Raw genomic sequence first — 20,361 nt, 5'->3', positions numbered from 1 at the left:
CTTCCAACACTCATGGAGCCTCCTCGCCCCGCTCATTTGTGCTTCAACCCCCTTACCTCCACACGCATGTTACATTTTATTGCGTTTATCACTGTCTCCCCCAACTGGAAATCTAAGCCCAGTCAGAGACAAGACTTTGTATTTCTTCATTGCACTATCTACAGTGCCTAAAACTATGCCTGGCGCATACCGCTTGAATAAAGAATGTTGAATGACTGAATCTTTCCTTGTTCCTAAATGAAGTTACAAATTCTCATGGGCATATACAAAGGTGCTATAACACCGGTGTCTCAAAAGAAAATCTCTGAAAGCTGTCCTAACAACTTGTACTAACAAAATTATTATCACTTAACAAGATAATATGAGAGATGAGGAAAAAAGTCATAAGAATGTACAGAGAAGAAGAAAAACAGTATACAACGTTAAGATGAAAAGACACAGGATTTAGATGAAAAGGAGTACTGATCAGTAAAGATGTTGGATGAGAAAACTAAAACTGTGAGGTAAGAAATAAAGCTTGTACTAGAGGTAGGAACAAGCAGAATTAACAAGACAGAAATTGAAGCAGTGGTTTATTTATTGATTTATTCAGCTACTGCATACTGAGGGCTACTGTATGTCAGGCAGAGAAAAAGGCAACGGAAATTCCTGTGTGGTGCTAGTGGGAGTCTAAGTTGGTAGCATCTTTCTGGAAACCACTGTGGCAATATGCATCGTGACAGCCTTAAGATGCATAACCTCTGAGCCAATAATCTCATGTCTATGAAAATAATATAAAGAAATAGATATGATCATGGAGAGTCCATCACAGACTTTATACTAGAAATATATGCATACATATAGTATATATAACCATGTTTTATATATCACAGGGAGCTCAGCTCGGTGCTCTGTGGTGACCTAGATGGGGGGGGGGCGGGGGGAGGGAGGTCCAAGAGGGAGAGTATACAGGTATACATATAGCTGACTCACTTCATTGTACAGCAGAAACTAACACAACACTGTAAAGCAATTTTACTCCAATAAAAGATAAAAATAATGGGGAAAAAATAAAAGTAACTTATATCACTTTGAAGAGAATAAAATCTATTTGTTTAAAAAAAGTGTTAAATATTAGAAACAATTGAGATGCACGCAGTAGAGGAACTATCAGGTAAGTATTAACAGCACCAAACAATGGAGCGTTATGCAACCATTAATAAAAATATACAGAAATGGTTTTAAGAACATGGAAACATTCACAAGCCAATGTTAACCAGGAACACAGGATAAATAACTGTGTACGGACTGAGTTTAAACACAGAGCTCTTGTCTTTGAAGTTTGGAATTGAGAATTATATTCCTTACGCTTTAGGTACTTGATAAATTTTCATCAAAAAACACACATTACTCTAATAATCAGAAATAAAGAATACGAAACAAAAATAAAAACTGGAACTAAATTTTTTATGTTCTCCCACATTACAGCTTCTTATATACTTCTAACCTATCCCAGTACAGTTCTCATATCCTAGAATTAACCACTCCAGTTTCCTTATTATAAAGGATTCAAGCAAGCTTATATTTTTGCTCAAAACATGCTAAAGTCTTGCGTTCTTGCACTCTCACTCCAGATTTCTAAAACATTATAGATTTTTTTTATCCTATAGATTTTCTAAACTTATCACTGAGGAAGTAAAAGAATATGTAAAGATTCTATGCACATCATCCAACAGTTCACCATTCACTTCACCTCTCACCATAAAAACGTATTGCATTCAAAAACAACTTTCCATCAAAAATAAAGTTTCTTGTTAAAATTTTTCAGGAAAAATGATATCAAGATTGCAGTCATAGTTTCATAGGTATATACACATGTCAAAACCTGTCACTGTGCAGTTTAAATATGTGCATTTTATTGTATGTCAATGTATTCCTCAGTAAATATGCTAAATAAAACACAGTATCAAGAAAAGCCACACACTGAAACATAATTAAAAGGCTTGGAAGGTAGACAAACACAGACACACACAGAAGAAAAAGAACCACTCTTTAAATGCATCAGCAAGTTTATTTACAAATGCAGTTGAACAGAAAGGCTCACTAGTTTCTGGAGAAAACTTCTGGCATACAAACCATGATGATTTTCCATGAATGAAAAGAAGCAATTTCTACTGGGAATTGCTTAGTGACAATTCTGGTGAAGAAAATAGAGCTCCCCTCATCAAGCAAATAAAATGTCATATAAGCTAAAAAAAAATTTAATAATATTACATAAATGAAAAGAAAGATACAGAAAGCAAATTTGGGGGTGGATTTTAGTGAAATTTTCCGTATTGTTCTGCATTAATTTAGAATACATTATAATAAACAGAGCAAATGCAATTACATATTTATATTAACTATTTCAAATAATGTTTCCAAAACTTTAAAAAAAAAAAACAATAAAATAACCCTCCTCAAAACACCATTAGAAAGTCAAACTAGATCATTATCAGCATCAAAAAAATATTTCGAAGTTCTTATTTTTCCCCTGTGCTTTTATAATGCTGAATTCAAAAAGGAAATACTGCACTTTTCCCCACACATAATTACCTTCTTATAAATAAACAACAAAAATACAGGTTCTACCAAGACTATAATGCTCTGATGTAATCTAAAGAGGCCAGAAAAAGTATTATTCTTTTTAAAAAAGAGAGCAAAAGGACATACAACGTGTATTTATAGATCTATACCAGCAGCAACCACCTCTTCTTCTATCTGCAACAGTGCTTTCGTGTGGAGGCTTACATCACATGGCGGTTGGCCGTCCAGCTGATCAGGCAAGGAGAGAAGAAAGAAAAGCGCTTAGATTCAGAAACACTCGAATATCGCCACCTGGGATACATAGCAGGAATCGTTCAGAGAATGACCCCATGAGGTAGAAAGAGTTACCCTGTTACTCACTTAGGATAAAGCTGGGCAAATCACACCTCTGGGTTCTACAAGTCTTTCTTTGCAAAAAAAATGGAGTAAAAATTAACTGCTGATATAGAAACAAGTTACACTCAACTCTCTATTATTTGTACTGGAGGAGAGAAAAGGCATGGGCAATTTTTCCATGATGATTCCAAAAATCAATTATATTTGGCTTTGGAATTTTGACTAAAGAGAGAAAAGCTCACACACATACACACACTCCCTCCCCATTCCATGCCCAGCCTTGACACTCTCCCACCTCAGTGCTGGCATCCAGGAAAGGTCTGGACCAACGGGGTGAGAAGGCTCAAAACACGGTGACAGATAAGAGAGAGTTGACTGGGCTGAAGCCATTTCCAAAGCACTCTTCACATAAAGGCCATATAAATACCTCAGAGCTCAAAAGCATATGGTTTGGCTGATACCACTTGTAACAAACACCCTTTCACAATAAGGAAGAAACACACGTTACCAGCATCAAGGCTCAAAATATAAAAAGGAGGAATGGTTGTCTTTATGTAGCTATAAACGATATGCAATCTACTTACGCTATCCTATGTTTATAACACACTTACAGGCAAAAACAGGCTTAGACACAGAATAGCATGTGAAGTTTTCGAAAAACGCAATTTTTCCAAAAATGACACTGAAACACTATGTCATCAGAATTAATGCTTAAATTATTGTATAATTTGATAGCATATGATTATAGAGTAACAAAGCATACGCTGACTATTCTTTATTACCTTTTTAAACCACAGTTTTTAAAGTTGGTCATATTCTAAATCACATAATCAGACCCCATTAGTAAATAATAGAAATCAGCTAAAATGATGAGAGTTTCTTAGCCAAGAAACTGATGAGAGTCTATACAGAAGATTCATTTTGACTGTTGGTCTTGGTTGGTTTTTATGCTTGAGTCATCAGAAGTTTCTCCAGACTCAGCAGACTGCACAGCACACCGTCCTGACTCCTGGCACGCATCCCTCTCTGGTTCCTTGGTCCCACACCCACCCTTGTGTGGCTGGAATCCTGAGCACTGACCCACTGACCCGCTCACCGGACCCTCTTTGAAGGGGATACTCTGAGATTCCTGAGGCCTGGAGCTCTGGGGCAGGGAGCTTGAAGGGGAGCTGGTGGCAGGTTCAGGGAAATGCATGGGAACCCGTGGTCTCCGTAAAAGACAAGAAATTTTCTCCCTGATTTGCTCTCTTACATTTGAATCTGAGATAGCAGTCGTTGCAATACAGTTGGTTGTTTCGGATTCTGACTTCGGCTCCTGAGGAAGAGCCTCCGAGGTCACGATCACAGGCCACACACTGGGAGACAAACAAAAAAAAGCAAAAACAGGAAACGTCCACACTTAGCTCAAGAAAGCTTGGGGCACTCCCAGAAAAAAAAAAAAAAAAAAAATTTGAGCAAAATGCAGCTTCTAAGCTCTTAGATACATTTCAGCAAAGGAAGAAAAAAAAAAAAAAAAGGCCCAAAGATAATTAGATGAAAAGGAAACCTGCCAGATGAGACATTAAAGAATTCATAAAGCCAATTTTAAGAGCCAAGATATCATTCTAAATATACCAAAAGAATAGAAATGATTCGTTGATTGGTTTAAAGAAATTGCATCTTCCTTTCTCCCAGCGGAATGGAGAGGATAAAGCACCACAGGAAGGAACGGGTGAAGGGCACCAAGACTGGGTGTCCGGCTCTCTGCCCTGGGGTGGGTCACCACAGGCATTCCCCCCAGCACCAATTCGGTGGGGTTCACTCACAGTGCTTTCCCTTCAAGGCTGGGTATTTTGGTTCCATGTGCTCAAACACTAATAATTTTGACTCATTCTGCTATGCCTAGGAACAACCCAAGCCAGAGATAGACAAGCTTAAACAAGCTGAGCTCTAAAGGACTCCAGGATCAACCACCGGAATCTCTCTCTCTGGCCCAACGCAAGTTGAAGAATCAAACAGATGTGTCTCTAAAGACATACTGCAAACTAAGGGAGTCATAGAGCCCTACTTCTTTCTTACGTGCAAGAGCCCCTGAGGTACAAGCAGACTGTGCAACTGTAAAAATACATTATTTTTCCTTTCATACTCTCCCTATTCAAAGCTAGGGTTTGGACACTGTTATAATTCATGTCCCCATGCTGTTAATAACCGTGGCAGCATGTCAGAGAAAGCATTTACGCACGGTAAATTTTACTTATAGAATCTTAGATTGGAAATAGGAAGTGCATAGTGCTTCCGGCTTTAAGTTTTGAAGCCAGGTTCAAGGTTTGAGAACCTAGTAGCAGTAGCAGGCCATTTGTGATTCAAAGTGCAGCACAGACCAACAGAGGCAGCACCTAGCTTGTTAGTGGCAGGTCCACACCCAGCGCTGCAAGAAGCCATGCTCTCTCCAAGCAAAGCAATGCGGGCCTGTAGGCTGTCTGGCTCAGTCTCACCTTAAAACAATGCAAATGATAACAAAGACCCAGGGACTCGATGATCATGGCGGCTCCTTTGCCCAGAATGTTATGACAATAGGAGCACATGCGCTTCCCACTGACCGACCTAGACGTAGAACGAGAATGGAAGGGTGGCTTTCATCCGAGTAGCTCAAAGCTCTTATCTAAAAATCACACTCTGGTATTAACGTGAATCATAGTTTACGAAACTCTTTATTTTATAAACCTGTGGCAGGAAAACTTTCACCAGCCAACCAAAGTATGCCTTGATTATACTGTACCTTGACGGATCTCCACGACGGCTCTGGAACCCTTGACACCTAGTCACATACATGAAGGATTTCCGTGTAATCAGTCCATGCTGCACTTCGCGGTGCTATCACCCTCAGACCACATCTGTACTCGGCAACAGTCCCCCTTCCTCTAATGCAGCCGACATCATCTTGCCAGGTAAACCCTCCAAGGCACAGCTCTAATCATGTCTTCTGCTCATCGAACACCGAAAGAGCAGCCCCGCTTCGGAGAGGTGTTGCAAGTCTATTCAACCTACCGCCTCAACCTTATTTTCTCAACCTCTTTCTCATTCACCCGATATTCTAGGTCAACAGAAGTATCAGTGCTTTCCTGACTGTACCTCTGGTTTACAGGGCTGCCTCTGCGGAGAATGACATGAAAACTGCCTGACAGCTACCATTTAGATAGGTAAGGCAAGTTTCTACTTCGCTTTATTTACAAGGCTTATCTCTTCTCCCAGGCCGAAAGGTGAAGGCTACTTCTTATCTTTGCATCCCACTGGACTGGTACAGCACTTCAGTGACATTGGAAAGGGCAGAGCTGTTGAGTGCCTCACGTGAGAGCACCACGTGCTCTAGATAGAGACCTTTTCAGGGCAGAGAAGTCCACAGCCCCGTCTCCTTTCTGCTATCCGAGGGCAGGGTTCTCAGTAAGGAAACAGGTACTCTCTCCTCTGGCTTCTCCCCGACTCTGCAGTCCCTATCTTCCCTCCAAATTTACCAAAAATCCTCATCTCTTCTTCTCTTAATTTAAGCTCCCTGATACACATTTTATAAATCCTGGCATAAGCAACATTTTTAGCTAGATAAAAATATCTTCTCCGAATGAAATCCTTTAGCTGATAGCTTAAAAAAAAAAATCCAAATATTAATCATTGTGTTTCTACTTTTCAGTATTTCAATAGTGATGAAAAGTAGCATAGGCCAGTAGCACTCCCTTCAGGTCTCAACAGAAACACTGCTGTATGTGGCTTTGTGAAGCATCAGTGATCTGTGGAGAAGCTACACAGATATAGCACCCCAACACAGGCTGATAATCTGAGCTTTAACCCATACCAAAAGGCAAGTGTCAAGACCCACCATTATAACTCTCACACAGTTCCCGCGGCATATGACCTGCAGAATTCAGTTGATGTAGTCTGAGTAAGATGTTGGAAAACCAGATAAGAGACAAGCGATGGTCTTGGAAATCAAAAACCCAAAATGCCATATCTAACTTAAGGATTTTTTAAGCCAGCTTGTTCAAAGTTCCACAGACGATGGGTCTGGGTTATAATGCTTTCCTTTCATACTCAGTTCCTATAAAATGATTTTATATTACAGTCTCATCAAAACAGTCAAACATTTTACAATACTGCTTTTACTCATCAATTTGTCATGCATTCTTGAGCTACTGTATATTTTTACGATTCCACAGTGAGAACTGTTCAGGTCCGTCTGCATCTAAGACGCTGACCACAGGCCCAAGTAAACGAGGCAGTGGCAGTGAAGTAAACATTTTAAAGGTCTCCAATGGCTTCATAAGACATCCATAAATGCCCTTGGGTTGGCATGGAAAGATAGCAAGGAACTGATTTGGGAAAGGAACACTGAAACTGACACACTCAAAAAGCCTTGTTTTTCTTTTTTCATTGGAAATCTTGGACAAGATTCTGGGAAATTTTTAATGAAAAACAACCCCTTGAGACGAAGGGAAGAAGAGGGAAAACCCAAAGGGCCTCACCTGTTGCGTGGCTGGCAGCCGGGCTGCGGAACCGCAGGGGAATGGCTGCGCAGTATGGGGGACGGGGTGGTGGTCTTCCCGGAACCCGCTGAGGGAGGGGGTACGCCGGAGGAGGGGTTCCGCATGTAGGCACGGTTCGAAGTGGACAGCAGCTGAGGTGGGGGGCGACTGAAGTCTTGGACAGAGGAAGTGGCATAGACTCCTGAAGGCTGGTTGAGCCAAGGGGGCTGTCGCCAAGAACTGGCTCTCGGGGAATCCAGGTTATCTAGAGATTCACCTCTGAAACACGGAGAGGGTTCATCCAAGTTATAGAACACATTCAACTAGAAATCCACTTAACACCATTACAGTCATTAAAATATCCATGTATTTGATAAGCAGGTATGAATCTAACAAGGCCAGTTACATATAAAATTACCTTTAACAGCTAAAGTTCCTTTTCATCAAAGGCATCATGATGTTTCATATTCAATTAACCTTCATTTATTTTTTTTTAATTTTTTAAATTTTTATTGGAGTAGAGTTGCTTTACAATGTTGTGTTAGTTTCTACTGTACAGCAATGTGAATCAGCTATACGTATGCATATATCCCCTCTTTTTTGGATTTCCTTCCCATTTAGGTCACTACAGAGCAAGAGTTCCCTGTGCTATACAGTAGGTTCTCATTAGTTATCTATTTTATACACAGTATCGATTGTGTTTATATGTCAGTCTCAGTCTCCCAATTCATTCCACATCCCCTTCCCCTTTGGTATCCATACGTTTGTTCTCTATGTCTGTGTCTCTATTTCTGCTTTGTAAATAAGAGCGTTATGTACTTGACATTAATTCTGACCTACAAAGATTGACTCCAAATTATGAGGGTTTTTTCCTACCTGGTCAATTTTGTTGTTATGACTTTTAAAACTTCCTCTCTTATCCCAAGTTTGAAATATGTATTTTTTTCAAATTATAAAAGTATTATATCATCATGATGAGAAAGACCCAAGCAATCCAGCAGGGTATATACACTTTTACTTACAATTTACCTGCCCTAATCCCCAGAGGTAACCACTGTTGACTGTGTATCCTTCCAGACTCTTTCCTCACACATGCAAGTATATATTTACATACATATATAAATTTACATATGTACGTATAACCATGTCTATATACATATGTAATGTGTTCATATGTTTAACATGCTTAAACAAATGGGATTATTCTACAACTCATATTCTTCATAACTTGCTTTATTGCATGTAATATACCTTTTCTTAGAACTATCTTCATGTCAGTTCAGGTGATAGAAGGTACTTTGGTGGCCCCCAGTGGATCATCTTCCTGGTATCCACATCCTTGTGTGGTCCCCTCCCACTGATCCTGGGCTTAGCCATGCGACATGTTGGTCAATGGGACATTAGCAGACATGAGACAAATGGAGGTTTGATAAGCACTTGCACATTAGGGCTTATACCTCTTGCAAGGTTTCCTCTTTAAATCCAGGTGCCAGGTTATGAGGCAACCCAAGCAGCTATGTGGGGAGGCCTATTTGGAGAACAGCAGCTCCCAACCAATAGCTCTAGCTGAGCTCTCAGTGGAGTATCAGAGGTCAGCAAGTTATAGCCCACTGCCAGGATACGAAAAATGCATGAGCTAAGGTATTTTATCTTTTCAGTCATTAAAAAAAACAACAAAAAATACATGACGCAGACTTGGGTGGCCTACCAAGCCTAAATTATTTACAATCTGGTCCTGCGTGCAAAACAAATTGCCAACCGCAGCTCTAAATGACTACAGCTGCCAAGTGCCCCAACCAATACATGCAAAGACCTGCCCGGCCAACGCTCAGAATTTTGAGAGTAGTGAATTGTTATTTTAACCCACTCACTGTTGAGGTGGCATATTATGGAGTGATGTCTCTTTCACTCTTTAATAGTTGTATAGTATTCTACTTATCAGGGTGCCACTATTTATTTAATGAGCACCAAGTACACTCTTATTTGTACATATTCTAATTATTTCTCTTTTTTGCTACTGCCAATACTATCTTTGCATACTTATCCAAATATACCCAGAAGATAAAGTGTCAGAAACTCAAGTGCTCACGGGGTATACGCAAAAACTTTTGCTTAATAAACACTGAGAAAACTGCCCACCCGGTTGGGAACAAGAATTCCTGTTTCCTTATACAATTGTCAATACTAGATTTAATCAATACTAGATTCAATCAATACTAGATTTAAGTTAATTTAATCAATACTAGATTTAATCAACCTTTTAACTCTACAAATCCCACCAGCGAGGCATACCACTGTTGTTTTAGGAGAAGTGTTGATCTGTCATATGCTTACTGACTTTGTTTCTTTTTCTATGAACTATCTGTTCACATCACTTGTCTATGTTTCTATAAAGTTGTCAGGGTTTATTTACTGATTTTCAAGCGTTACTTTTACATTGAGGTAATTAGCCCTTGGTCTGTAATGTGTTGTCAGTAATTTTCCTTGGTTGGTCAGCTGTGGAAATACTAAATAGAAGTAGCTTCAGTATTCACTTACCCAGGAAACATCTGTTTAGTTCATCCTCTCATCTCCAATTAATTTATATCTCTGTATTTTCCTTTAAGTTACAAAAATTAGGTGTCCACACTTTGTGAACACTACCTTCATGATTCCAATCTAACCACTGTCTCATTATAAACAGAGGTTTAATTTTTTTTTTTGGTTCAGCATCATTCACGGAAACACTAAGAGCACATCAATTATTTAAGTACCTGAATCACACATCAGAGCTCCACAGGCAGCCTGGCAACCTATTAGCCGTGTGGTTTTGTCCGAGTGCACTGCTTGCTCTAGTCACAGCTTCTTCGTATGGAAAAGCAGAATTACTATCCCTGCCTCAAGACATTCTTTCCAGATTAAGTGAGATGATGTAGACAAAGCACCTGGCACGTGTCTGGCACTAAGCAGTGCTCTGTGACAAGTGCCCAATGACATCTGCTCTCCTTCTCTTTCCCCCACTAAATCTTACATAAGAAAAGAAATGATGACATCTCTTCTGTCCAAAGCAGCCAGCACGTCTAGAAATTAAATATCTGCACCTCAGTACAGAAGGAGAAATAATTCCGAAAATGTCTCTCACCTTCTCATAATCCCAGGCAGACAAATAGGCTCTTTATTGACACTGGAACTGCGCTGTCGGATCCAGCTGTTGTCATCATAAAGGGACGTTCTCTTCCTCATTTCTTGAAGGATTTGCTGTCTCTCCAACTCCGCTCCTGATGGGACTTGTTCCTTCTTGGAGCTTTTCTGCGATGAGCTACTGCTCCCAGTTCGGTCTAGATATCTATTGCTTCCTAAATTAAAAACATCAAAAGCTCTGGGATTAGCACATTAAAAAAAGGCATAGTGGATAAATCTCCAAATACAGTGGAGCAAAAAAAAAAAGTGACATTGGGCACATATGCTCACATTATCAATTCTCAATGAGACTACTGCCTCAGAACATAAAGGAACAGTCTCCTGTCCCTAGAAATTCCAATTCCACACCCAGAGGCATTCCAGAGAGCTGCCTAAAAAGGAGACAACCAGCCTTCATTTCAGCAGTATTACATTACAAACTGCTCATCTAGAAAGTTTCTCTTCCACTATTTCCTTCCTTCCTAAATTAAAATCAATCAAGCACCTGCTCACTGAATGCTTGCTGTGACAACTCTGCAAGGGAACAGGGCACTCTGTTCTTTCAAAAAACGTACTCTCCCCCTGCAGAGAGAGCGAAGACAGAAACGCATGCATCTCCAGCTAACATGGCTCGAGTCTTCATGGTATAAGTCATGACCAAATCATAGGAATGAGAGCATATTCAATGACCGAAATGGCTTTTGTGAAATTGAAAACTAGCCAAGTAATCCAAATGATAAGCAAGGAATGTTATCAGACTTGTATCTCCTGTAAAGGAACTGACAGAACTATAATTTGGATGAGTGACAATTAAGTCAGGTTTTATCCTGAAGGCGTTGTCTCCTTGGATTTGCTGATTAATTCCTGATATGGGTAAAACATCCCTAACTTTGATGTATCCTCCCCATCTCAATTTGGATTAGAAAATTTCACCTAAGGATTTATTTTCTTTTGCTCTCCAGATTCACTGCTATTGTCTTTCTTTCAAAATTCATTCTGCCTGTTTATCTTCCAGTAAGCAATGAACAAGGCCACCAAAGGTTTCTTATACACGCCTATGTTTACATTGGTGTATGCACACAGCTTATCAATTTGGTCAGATTTGGAATAAAATGTTTTCTATTTTAAAGATGCCTTACTGGCATAGCCAAGTTTTTCAATAAGATATTTAATAACGTCTACCGTGTGCTATACAAGAGCTTACAGTTAGTAAAGGGGAGAAAACATACATAGAAGAATAGCCAGATTAATAACACTAGTCACAAATATTAACAAAACTATTTCTGAGAGTCACACTTGTTATTGCTAACAGGTCCCGTGTTTACGTTCAAGAGAGAATATGATCACTGCAGGTTAAAAATGTTTCATGGCAGATTCAAGTACTTAAACATTAATTTTAATGGTGGCTTAGGGGCAAATTCAGGGGAGAAGAAACTGGAAATCCAAACAGGTGAGAGCAGAAGAACTAGATCAGAAAGCATCTGATAAGTTGGAAAATGAGAGAGAGAACAATTTGGTTATAGTTAAGGGCCCCTAATGGGGAAAACAGCAAAATACGCTGGAAAGTTAAACTAGGACCAGACGATGGAAGGTCCTCTGTGTTAAGGGGAAAGGGGTGATTACAAACCTATTAGAAACTGTAAATTCTACAAGCTTTAACCAGAGCTGCCATCAGACCATTGGGGCCTGTGGATGTTGTTTTGTTCACAGAGGGCTGTAAATTTTTTTTCATGGCTCACAGGCCCAGCCGCTCCGCGGCATGTGGGATCTTCCCGGACCGGGGCACGAACCCGCGTCCCCTGCATCGGCAGGTGGACTCTCAACGACTGCGCCACCAGGGAAGCCCCATTTTGAATTTTTTGAATCTTGTCATTTAAATGTCCAATTTCAGGTTTATATGCAATTTCGGGTTTATATACAATTTCCCTGGTACTCTGCAGAAAACTTTTCTGTCCCAATTCTTTGGAGGCAAGATGAAATTCACTATACAAAATCGTATCAGCATCACTTTGCAAAATTTCCACAGATTTCCTTAGCTATTTATAATCATTTTAATCTTGCAGTACTCCCTCCATCATAAAATAAAGCCAAATTAAGCACAAGATAATTTTGTTCTTATACACAAATGGGAAGGGGTGCTAAAAATCTGTTGTACTTTAAATATGTAATCTTAATCAACCTGAAATACCTTGACCTTAAAAATACTGATCATAGGGTGTGATAGCATAACTAAGCAATTGCGCTGAAGAATTCTGAAAAAAATTCACATTTACCATTTTTGTTTGTGGGGTAATCATCCAGTTCAGTAGTGGATTTGGATTTATTCCTAAAACACAGAACAGATTACATACATCTCATTAAGAACATCCTTTTCATATTTATGAAGTAAGAACCCCCAAAAGATTACTTTTTAAAGCAGCTGATTTATTTCCCATGTCTGTTGAGAGCCATATTTATTTTCATATGAAGGCATTTTTCATGTTGCACAAACTAGCAGAAAACAAGACATCTCTAAAGAGAAAAGAGCTTGATGCTAGGAACAGAAGCATGTGAAAATCCTCTCCAAGTTGATGTCAGTTAAAGCCTATGATTTTCTGACCAGCTTGAATACTTCGACTCTCTTCTATTCCAGACATCAATCTTCCCAGGCTGTACAAAGCATCTGTCATCAGATCACCTAACATCAGACTGTCAGCACTTCCTTCACGCTGCCCGAGGGTCAGGAAGTCATCTTTGGGGGCATTAGGGTCCTACTCTGAAACAGCAACTCACCAAATGTTATCCTAGCATTCCAAAGAGGTACTGGAGCACACTGGCATAGGCAACTTCTGAAAAGGCCTAAACCTTGGGGCCATATACCAATCCATGCTCATCTCTTTCTCACTCTCCTAGGCACAATAACTTCAAATACTAGTAATAATAATGAATAATAATATATTATATAATAATAATATACATTGTCATACATAGGTATATGCAAACATTTATAATATATCAATACAACATATAATTATGTGTAACACACAATATATCACAACTGTTAGCAACATCCATGAATGGTTTCATTTGTATTAAGGTAGAAGAAAACATTTTTAATGCATGATGTCTAGCTACGCTCCTTAATGCCTCTAGGACATGCTTTATCACAACTACCTACGAGCGTTTCATACTTTCCAGGATTCCTTAAGTTTCCTTTCCCTAAAATCTACTTATTTTCTCAAGGTAATGAACCACATACATCAAGCTTATTTCTATATATATAAATAAATCAAAGCTTTAAAAAAGAGAGATACACATTTTAATGATCTAAAGTTACCCAGAAACATTCGCTATAAATAAGGTTATCCACCACTAGAATTTTTTGTCAAGCTTAATGTCAGCCCATTAGTACTTTTATGTATGTTGTTTTTCTTTTCCCTATCTACTCTGAGCCCTATTTAGTCATCCTGATTGCCTATAGAGATGAGTCCTTCCTTATTTCTAAGGTGAACTTCCTAAAGGAGAAATTTTAGCTGTGAAAACACAGATTAATGGTCATACACTGGATATATATATAGACAGACTTTTCAGAAGTCCTTAGTGATTTCAAGAGTGCAAAGCATTTTTTAAATTCTTTTAAAATATTAAGTTTAATGTTTTAGGAAATATATAACTTTTCAGGTATCTGAAATCCTATCTTCATTCCCTGAAACTGACTAGTAGTTCTAATCAAACTAAGAGGAAGGCTACAATTCTCATTTCAGATGTCCGCATGGAACTTTTGGTAAGCTTATGCCATTGCTTATAACTTCTTTAAAATAAAGCTTCAGGTAGATCGCAAAAATGAACACAAGTCTTATTCTGTGTCCATTACCCTTGCACTGTGGCTCCTCCCACAAAGAGAGAGGGTTTTTCTCCTCTCCGTGAACTTGCGCTGGCCTTGTGACTTTAGATAACAGAATGTGGCAGAAGCAGTGGTGCACCAGGTCAGACCTTAGACTGCAAGGTGCCTCGCACGCTTTCTCTCTTTAATTCTCTCTCTTTTCTCTGTCCAGCCACCATGTACAGAAGACTGCACTGGCTTGCTGGATGTTGAAAGACACATGGCTTAGTTGTTCTCACTGTCCCTGCTGACGGCCAGTCAACTCCCCAAAGCAGAATTGCTTAGTAAACTGGTGGTAGATGCACTAGGGACCCAATCAATTAAAAGAACCACCAGTTGAGTTTAGTCTAAAATGCTGACCCACGAAATCGTAAGTCAAGTCACTAAGTTTAGGGGCAGTTGGTTACACGGCAAAAGCCAGTTGATACAAACATCAACCAGCAGGATATCTTTGCATCCCACAGAAGAGCAGGCGCTAAAGCAGTCCGACGAAACATCTAGGCAAGACCTCAAATATTCTTCTGAAGCCAATTACTCCAACCAAATTACAATTAAAGTGCTACACACCTGTCACTAGGAAGCAAACCTGAAGATTCTTCTTCTCTCTTTGGTATGTCATAGGAATCAACCGGCCTAAAAGATGGAAAAAGAGTTTATGCTCAAAGTATTAGACTTTAATGCCTGCCCAGAGTTTAAGAAATGGATATCCAAGTAATGTTATTCCAGCCTCTTTATGAGAATGGTCTCTGAGTTGAAAACTAAACATACAGAAGTATTTCAATCCATCCCTACAGAAAACAGACCTACTACCGCCCACAGACATTTGCAATTCATTCATTCCACAAACATACACTGAGTGCCTGCTATGTTCTGGTACTATTCCAGGGCTGGGCTACCGAAGCCATCAAAACAAACTTACTGGCCTCATAATACATTTTAGTGGGATGGGGCAGGTTAACAGACAAGCAAATAAATGCATAATGTAAAGCAGGCGAGTGCACACTAGAGAGAAAGGGTGGGGGGAAGAGACGTGTTTCTGATGAGGTATTCTGCAACGTCTGAGAAGGTGACATTGGAGCAGAGACTTAAAGAAAATGAGTAAGCCACACAAACGCGCGAGGGAAGTCTTCTCCAGGTACAGGGACTAGAAAATGCAAAAGTCCCGGGGCAGAGTCAGTCGGACATTTTCATGGAAGGAAAAGGAGGCCAGTGTGACTGTAAGCGTCCAAGTGAGGGGAAGAGTGGTTGGAAGCCGGGTGGACAAGAAGGCCGAGATGCAATTCATTCAAGCCATCGGGGCCACGGCGAGGACTCTGGATGATGTTGTAACGTGACAGGGAGCCATGTGGGAACTTTGAGGAGGGAAGTTAGGTGACAGGATCACTGACAGTGAAAAAGGTTCACCTCTGCTTGTGTGGCCCTGCGTGGAGGACGGATAGCAGGGAGCAGGGGGGCCAGTTAGCTGTATCCATTCCCCACTTCAGAGGCACCCAAGTCAGATCAACTGAAAAAGCACACGCGCCCTTCGGCCGTGGGGACAGACCTTCTGTACTGGTATATTTGGATAGAAGTTTCCCTCTCTCTCTCCGCCTGGCGCTTCTGCTCGTCTGCCTCTGCCTCTGCCTGGCGCCGCTTCTGCTCCTGGTCTTTCTCTTGCTGCTGCTGCTGCCTCGTTTCCTCCTCTGCCGGGGTTCCTTCGCTGTCAGGTGCCTTGGACTCTTCGCCCCGGGTGGCCACAGCAGGCTCCCGTGTGGTCAGAGAAATGCTGTTTGAGTTTAGGACCATTAGCTCCTACGCGACCAGGGAGAAAAGAAACCCATCTGAATCTGTGCATTTCTGTACTATGCACAGATAGGTCTATATTCAGTTTTAAATGATACTTATTGTAGTTGGCCCAGAATTCCACTTGAAATAACGTTAAAAGTTTTATCACTAACAAAAATCACACATGGGTGGTGGAGCTGTAACACAGAAGAGGAAGAGGCACTTCGAGCCTAGCGATAGGATTATTTAGTGATACAACAGAGAAGCTAGGAGAAAGGCTGAAACGTCACAGTGAAATTGACAAACCAGAGCCTGGTATTTTCAGAGAACTACACAGGTGAAGGTGTGACAAAAGCCAGGTGAAACGGGGTAGCTTCCAGCTTCCAGCGAATTTCACCAACAAGGTAGAGAAGTTAGAAGAGGGCGTGGGCCAACACTACCTCATTCAAGTACTTGGAATTCTCTCTCTCAGCCTCCTGCTTAGCCCTCTGCCACTCTTCCCTTAGCTTCTCCTGTTCACGTTGATATTTTTCCTACAAGATGAGATGGCATATTAATTAGTTAATAGGTTAATGATGTTAATCTCTCATTTGCGTTTTGCCAGTTCTACCCTCGACCTCCATCTTTAAAGACAGAGATATTGGTTTAACCAATCAGATTGGCACCCCTAAAGTAGATCATAGCTTATACTGAGCTAAAATGCAGACTTGGGAAAGGGCAGACATTCAGAATTGAACCCATATCCACTCTTTACTGTGGCTGTAATTCATCGACGCCCCTAGCTAACTGCAAGGGGCACTGAATTACGGCGCAATGGACCAAGCACACAGTTTATGCAGGTGGAGGTCCTGACAAATCTCTACACCTCTCATGCATAAGAAAATCCATAAAACGATGGTGCCACATACTCTAAAAATATACAAAGGGTCTAACAAATAATATTAAAAGGAGGACTCTGGAACTTTTCAAAATGGAAAAGTATTTCATAAAAAATGTGCTACAGGGGCTTCCCTGGTGGCGCAGTGGTTAAGAATACGCCTGCCGATGCAGGGGACACGGGTTCGAGCCCTGGTCCGGGAAGATCCCACGTGCCATGGAGCGACTAAGCCCCTGCGCCACAACTACTGAGCCTGCGCTCTGGAGCCCGCAAGCCACAACTACTGAGCCCACATGCCACAACTACTGAAGCCCGCGCACCTAGAGCCCGTGCTCTGCAACAAGAGAAGCCACCGCAACGAGAAGCCCGCGCACTGTGACAAAGAAATGGCCCCCGCTCGCCGCAAGTAGAGAAAGCCCGTGCGCAGCAACGAAGACCCATCGCAGCCATAAATAAATAAATAAATTTATTTATTTTTTAAAAATGTGCTACATATCAAAAGATTTGTTAATTATGAGGTTATTGGCTTTTAATTTTTTTTAAGTTGCTTCTTAATATAGGTTGACACTGAGCAGGAAAAGCTGTTAAAGCAAACTGTGTTCCTGCTGACCCACACTACCCTGCTTTACCTGCAGCAGGCGGTCCTGCTCTTTCTGCCACCTCTCCTGCCGCTTCCGCTCCCCTTCCTGATCCCACGTCCAGCGACTCGGGGCACTGATGGTCGGGACTGGAAGCTGCCGAGTTACAAGAGAAAAGGTGCAAAGCAGAGAAGAATATGTTACTTCATTGAGTCATCTACTGAAGTACTTTTTTTTTTTTTTTTTTTTTTTTTGTGGTACGCGGGCCTCTCACTGTTGTGGCCTCTCCCGCTGCGGAGCACAGGCTCCGGACGCGCAGGCTCAGCGGCCATGGCTCACGGGCCCAGCCGCTCCGCGGCATGTGGGACCTTCCCGGACCGGGGCACAAACCCGTGTCCCCTGCATCTGCAGGCGGACTCTCAACCACTGCACCACCAGGGAAGCCCTACTGAAGTACTTTTGCATACATAAATTATTCATATCACCCTTGGCCTACGCTGTACTAAAGGAGGGTGGGCTTTATATATCAAAATAGGTCTCTTACACAAATGAACTTATCTACGAAACAGAAACAGAGACTCACAAACATGGAGAACAGACTCGTGGTTGCTAAGGGGGAAGGGGGCAAGGGGCAGGGGAGGGTTGTATCGGGAGTTTGGGATGAGCAGATGCAAACTATTTTATATAGAATGGATAAACAACAAGGTCCCATTGTATAGCACAGGGAACTACTGATATATCCAATATCCTGTTATAAATCATAATGGAAAAAATATGAAAAACAATATGTGTGTGTGTGTGTATATATATATATATATATATATATATATATAAAAACTGAATCACTTTGTTGTACACCAGAAACTAACACAACATTGTAAATCAGCTATACTTCAATTTAAAAAAAATAGGTCTCTTTATCTTGGAAAGATACTCCTGGATAAACTCTCATGCAGCTTAAAATAACGGTAAGCGATGCTACTGTGTGCTAATTCAGTCCCACCCAGGCCTCCTTGTTTATTCCAAAACCAAATGAATACTACTTACATCAGGCACCACAGAATCGGAACTTCCTATATTACAGCACGTGGGCAAGGAAAGAAAAAGAAAACAATATAAATCTTCATTTCTATGAAATAATTCCTTTCAGAAAGTTGTATCACTAACTGTCTCTATGCCAATATACTAAGTGACATCAGTTTTTTCAAACAACAGTACATTTCTCTCTTTAGTTCCATCTGTTTGTTACTCATCTTCCAAATTCAAAGTCAGTAAAAAGAAGAGAAACAGTGGATGCCAAAGTTTCATCTTATCTCTAGGTGCTAGAGCTGAGATACTGGTGTACTTATTTCTAAGGGTTCAGGGTTCTTTTATTAATAAAGTGGATAGTATTCTCATAACTTGGCCTAATAGAAGAAAAATTGAATTTCAAATATTACAACATCTACCAAACCCAATTTTTTTACTTGCTGCTATTCAATTACATTGTGACAGGTGTAAGTCACATTTTTCAGGCCTTACTGCTAAGGAGCTACTTTTCTGAAATAAGCCACCAACAAACATATTCAAGAAACATTTCCCTTTCCACTCCTATTATTTGAAACACAAAATATTCAGACTTCATGTGTAACCCTATGGGCAGAACGTTATTCTTTTTATTCTTATGGGGCCTACATAATTGTGTGTGCCTGTATGTAGTACAATGATTATAAACATGTAAGCAAATTTCATAAAAAACACTATCGTGCTGTATTTTTAAATTTTCCTGAAACCTCAGCTGTCAAATAAATTATTCACTTACACAATCAAATTTTTAAGAAAACTGCTTTGAGATTTAAGAAAATATTCTTCCCTAAAATAGTCTGTTGAAGAAAAGTGCGTGAAAATGGAGAAAGAAAAGGAATTGCTTTATTTTAGCCAATTTGAGCTAGGCGTATCACACAGTTTCAATTAAATTACCATAGAATAACAAGAGTTGAACAAAAATTATCAAAAACACAAAGGACACTGATACAAATGGACCCTTGTACATGCAGAGCTGGTAAGCTACTTCTATTTACAGTCAAAAAGAAATCTTAATTCACCAAAAAAGACTACGAATAGATTAACACAAAATACACAAATCCAGTAAGTACCATGTTATAAGGCAAGTTTGGAAATATTTTTGATAATCTTAAAAGTAAGAAATAATAACATTTTAGACACCAACAGCACACCCCCTACTGACTGTGCCATTGCATCTCAAATGTTGGATATTACTTTTAAGCTCTTGACTGCAAAGCACAGAGTTCAAACTGCATTCATGAGACAGAGCATTAGACAAACGTGAAAAGGGAGGAAATGCCACATGCACGGCACATTGTAACGCAGCACTGCCCGACTACACCAACAAAGAGAATCTCAAAATGTACTTGTTTACAGATGTGACCAAATTTACAGAGTGGTCCTATTAACACTCCAAAGCCATCATCCCAATAGCAATCAACAACTCTGTTCTTTATTCAGAGCATTTTCCAAAACCCAAAATTTGACTCTAAAAGTTGGCCAATTGTATGTTGGTGTAATCTACTATTATGCAATTTGTAGGAAGCAGTAAGGCATAAATGAAATTCCTCATTTCTTACTGTCACCCAGTGGCAAGTAGTGTGTGTTTAAACAGCATCTCAATGTTTTTAATTAAAAAAAAAACAAAAACTTCAGAGGTATACAAAGGACACACAAAGACCC

The 20,361-nt window shown here is 40.2% G+C and overlaps 1 protein-coding gene across 15 annotated transcripts in view; it reads right to left on the bottom strand.

The window, feature by feature from the left end:
* Positions 1–2,030: 2,030 nt before the first annotated feature.
* Positions 2,031–20,361, bottom strand: part of LMO7 (LIM domain 7) — a 97,193-nt gene continuing 78,862 nt past the window's right edge. For 13 of the 15 annotated variants that reach the window (XM_060129628.1, XM_060129629.1, XM_060129623.1 and 10 more), the window contains 11 exons: positions 18,682–18,707; positions 17,686–17,790; positions 16,620–16,712; positions 15,959–16,206; positions 14,983–15,048; positions 12,827–12,879; positions 10,516–10,729; positions 7,395–7,673; positions 5,376–5,484; positions 4,154–4,256; positions 2,031–2,793 (listed from right to left, as the gene is read on the bottom strand). In XM_060129628.1, coding sequence (XP_059985611.1) covers positions 2,771–2,793; positions 4,154–4,256; positions 5,376–5,484; positions 7,395–7,673; positions 10,516–10,729; positions 12,827–12,879; positions 14,983–15,048; positions 15,959–16,206; positions 16,620–16,712; positions 17,686–17,790; positions 18,682–18,707 — 1,319 coding nt within the window. In that variant the 3' untranslated portion in view covers positions 2,031–2,770. The remainder of the gene's footprint in view (positions 2,794–4,153; positions 4,257–5,375; positions 5,485–7,394; positions 7,674–10,515; positions 10,730–12,826; positions 12,880–14,982; positions 15,049–15,958; positions 16,207–16,619; positions 16,713–17,685; positions 17,791–18,681; positions 18,708–20,361) is intronic. The other 2 variants (XM_060129627.1, XM_060129635.1) reach the window with 2 other exon arrangements.

The sequence above is a fragment of the Lagenorhynchus albirostris genome, chromosome 18 (genome assembly GCF_949774975.1).
Source record: "Lagenorhynchus albirostris chromosome 18, mLagAlb1.1, whole genome shotgun sequence".
Classification (NCBI taxonomy): Eukaryota; Metazoa; Chordata; class Mammalia; order Artiodactyla; family Delphinidae; genus Lagenorhynchus; species Lagenorhynchus albirostris.
The sequence above is the reverse complement of the archived record's forward strand: the minus strand, read 5'-3'. Positions and strand labels throughout refer to the sequence as shown.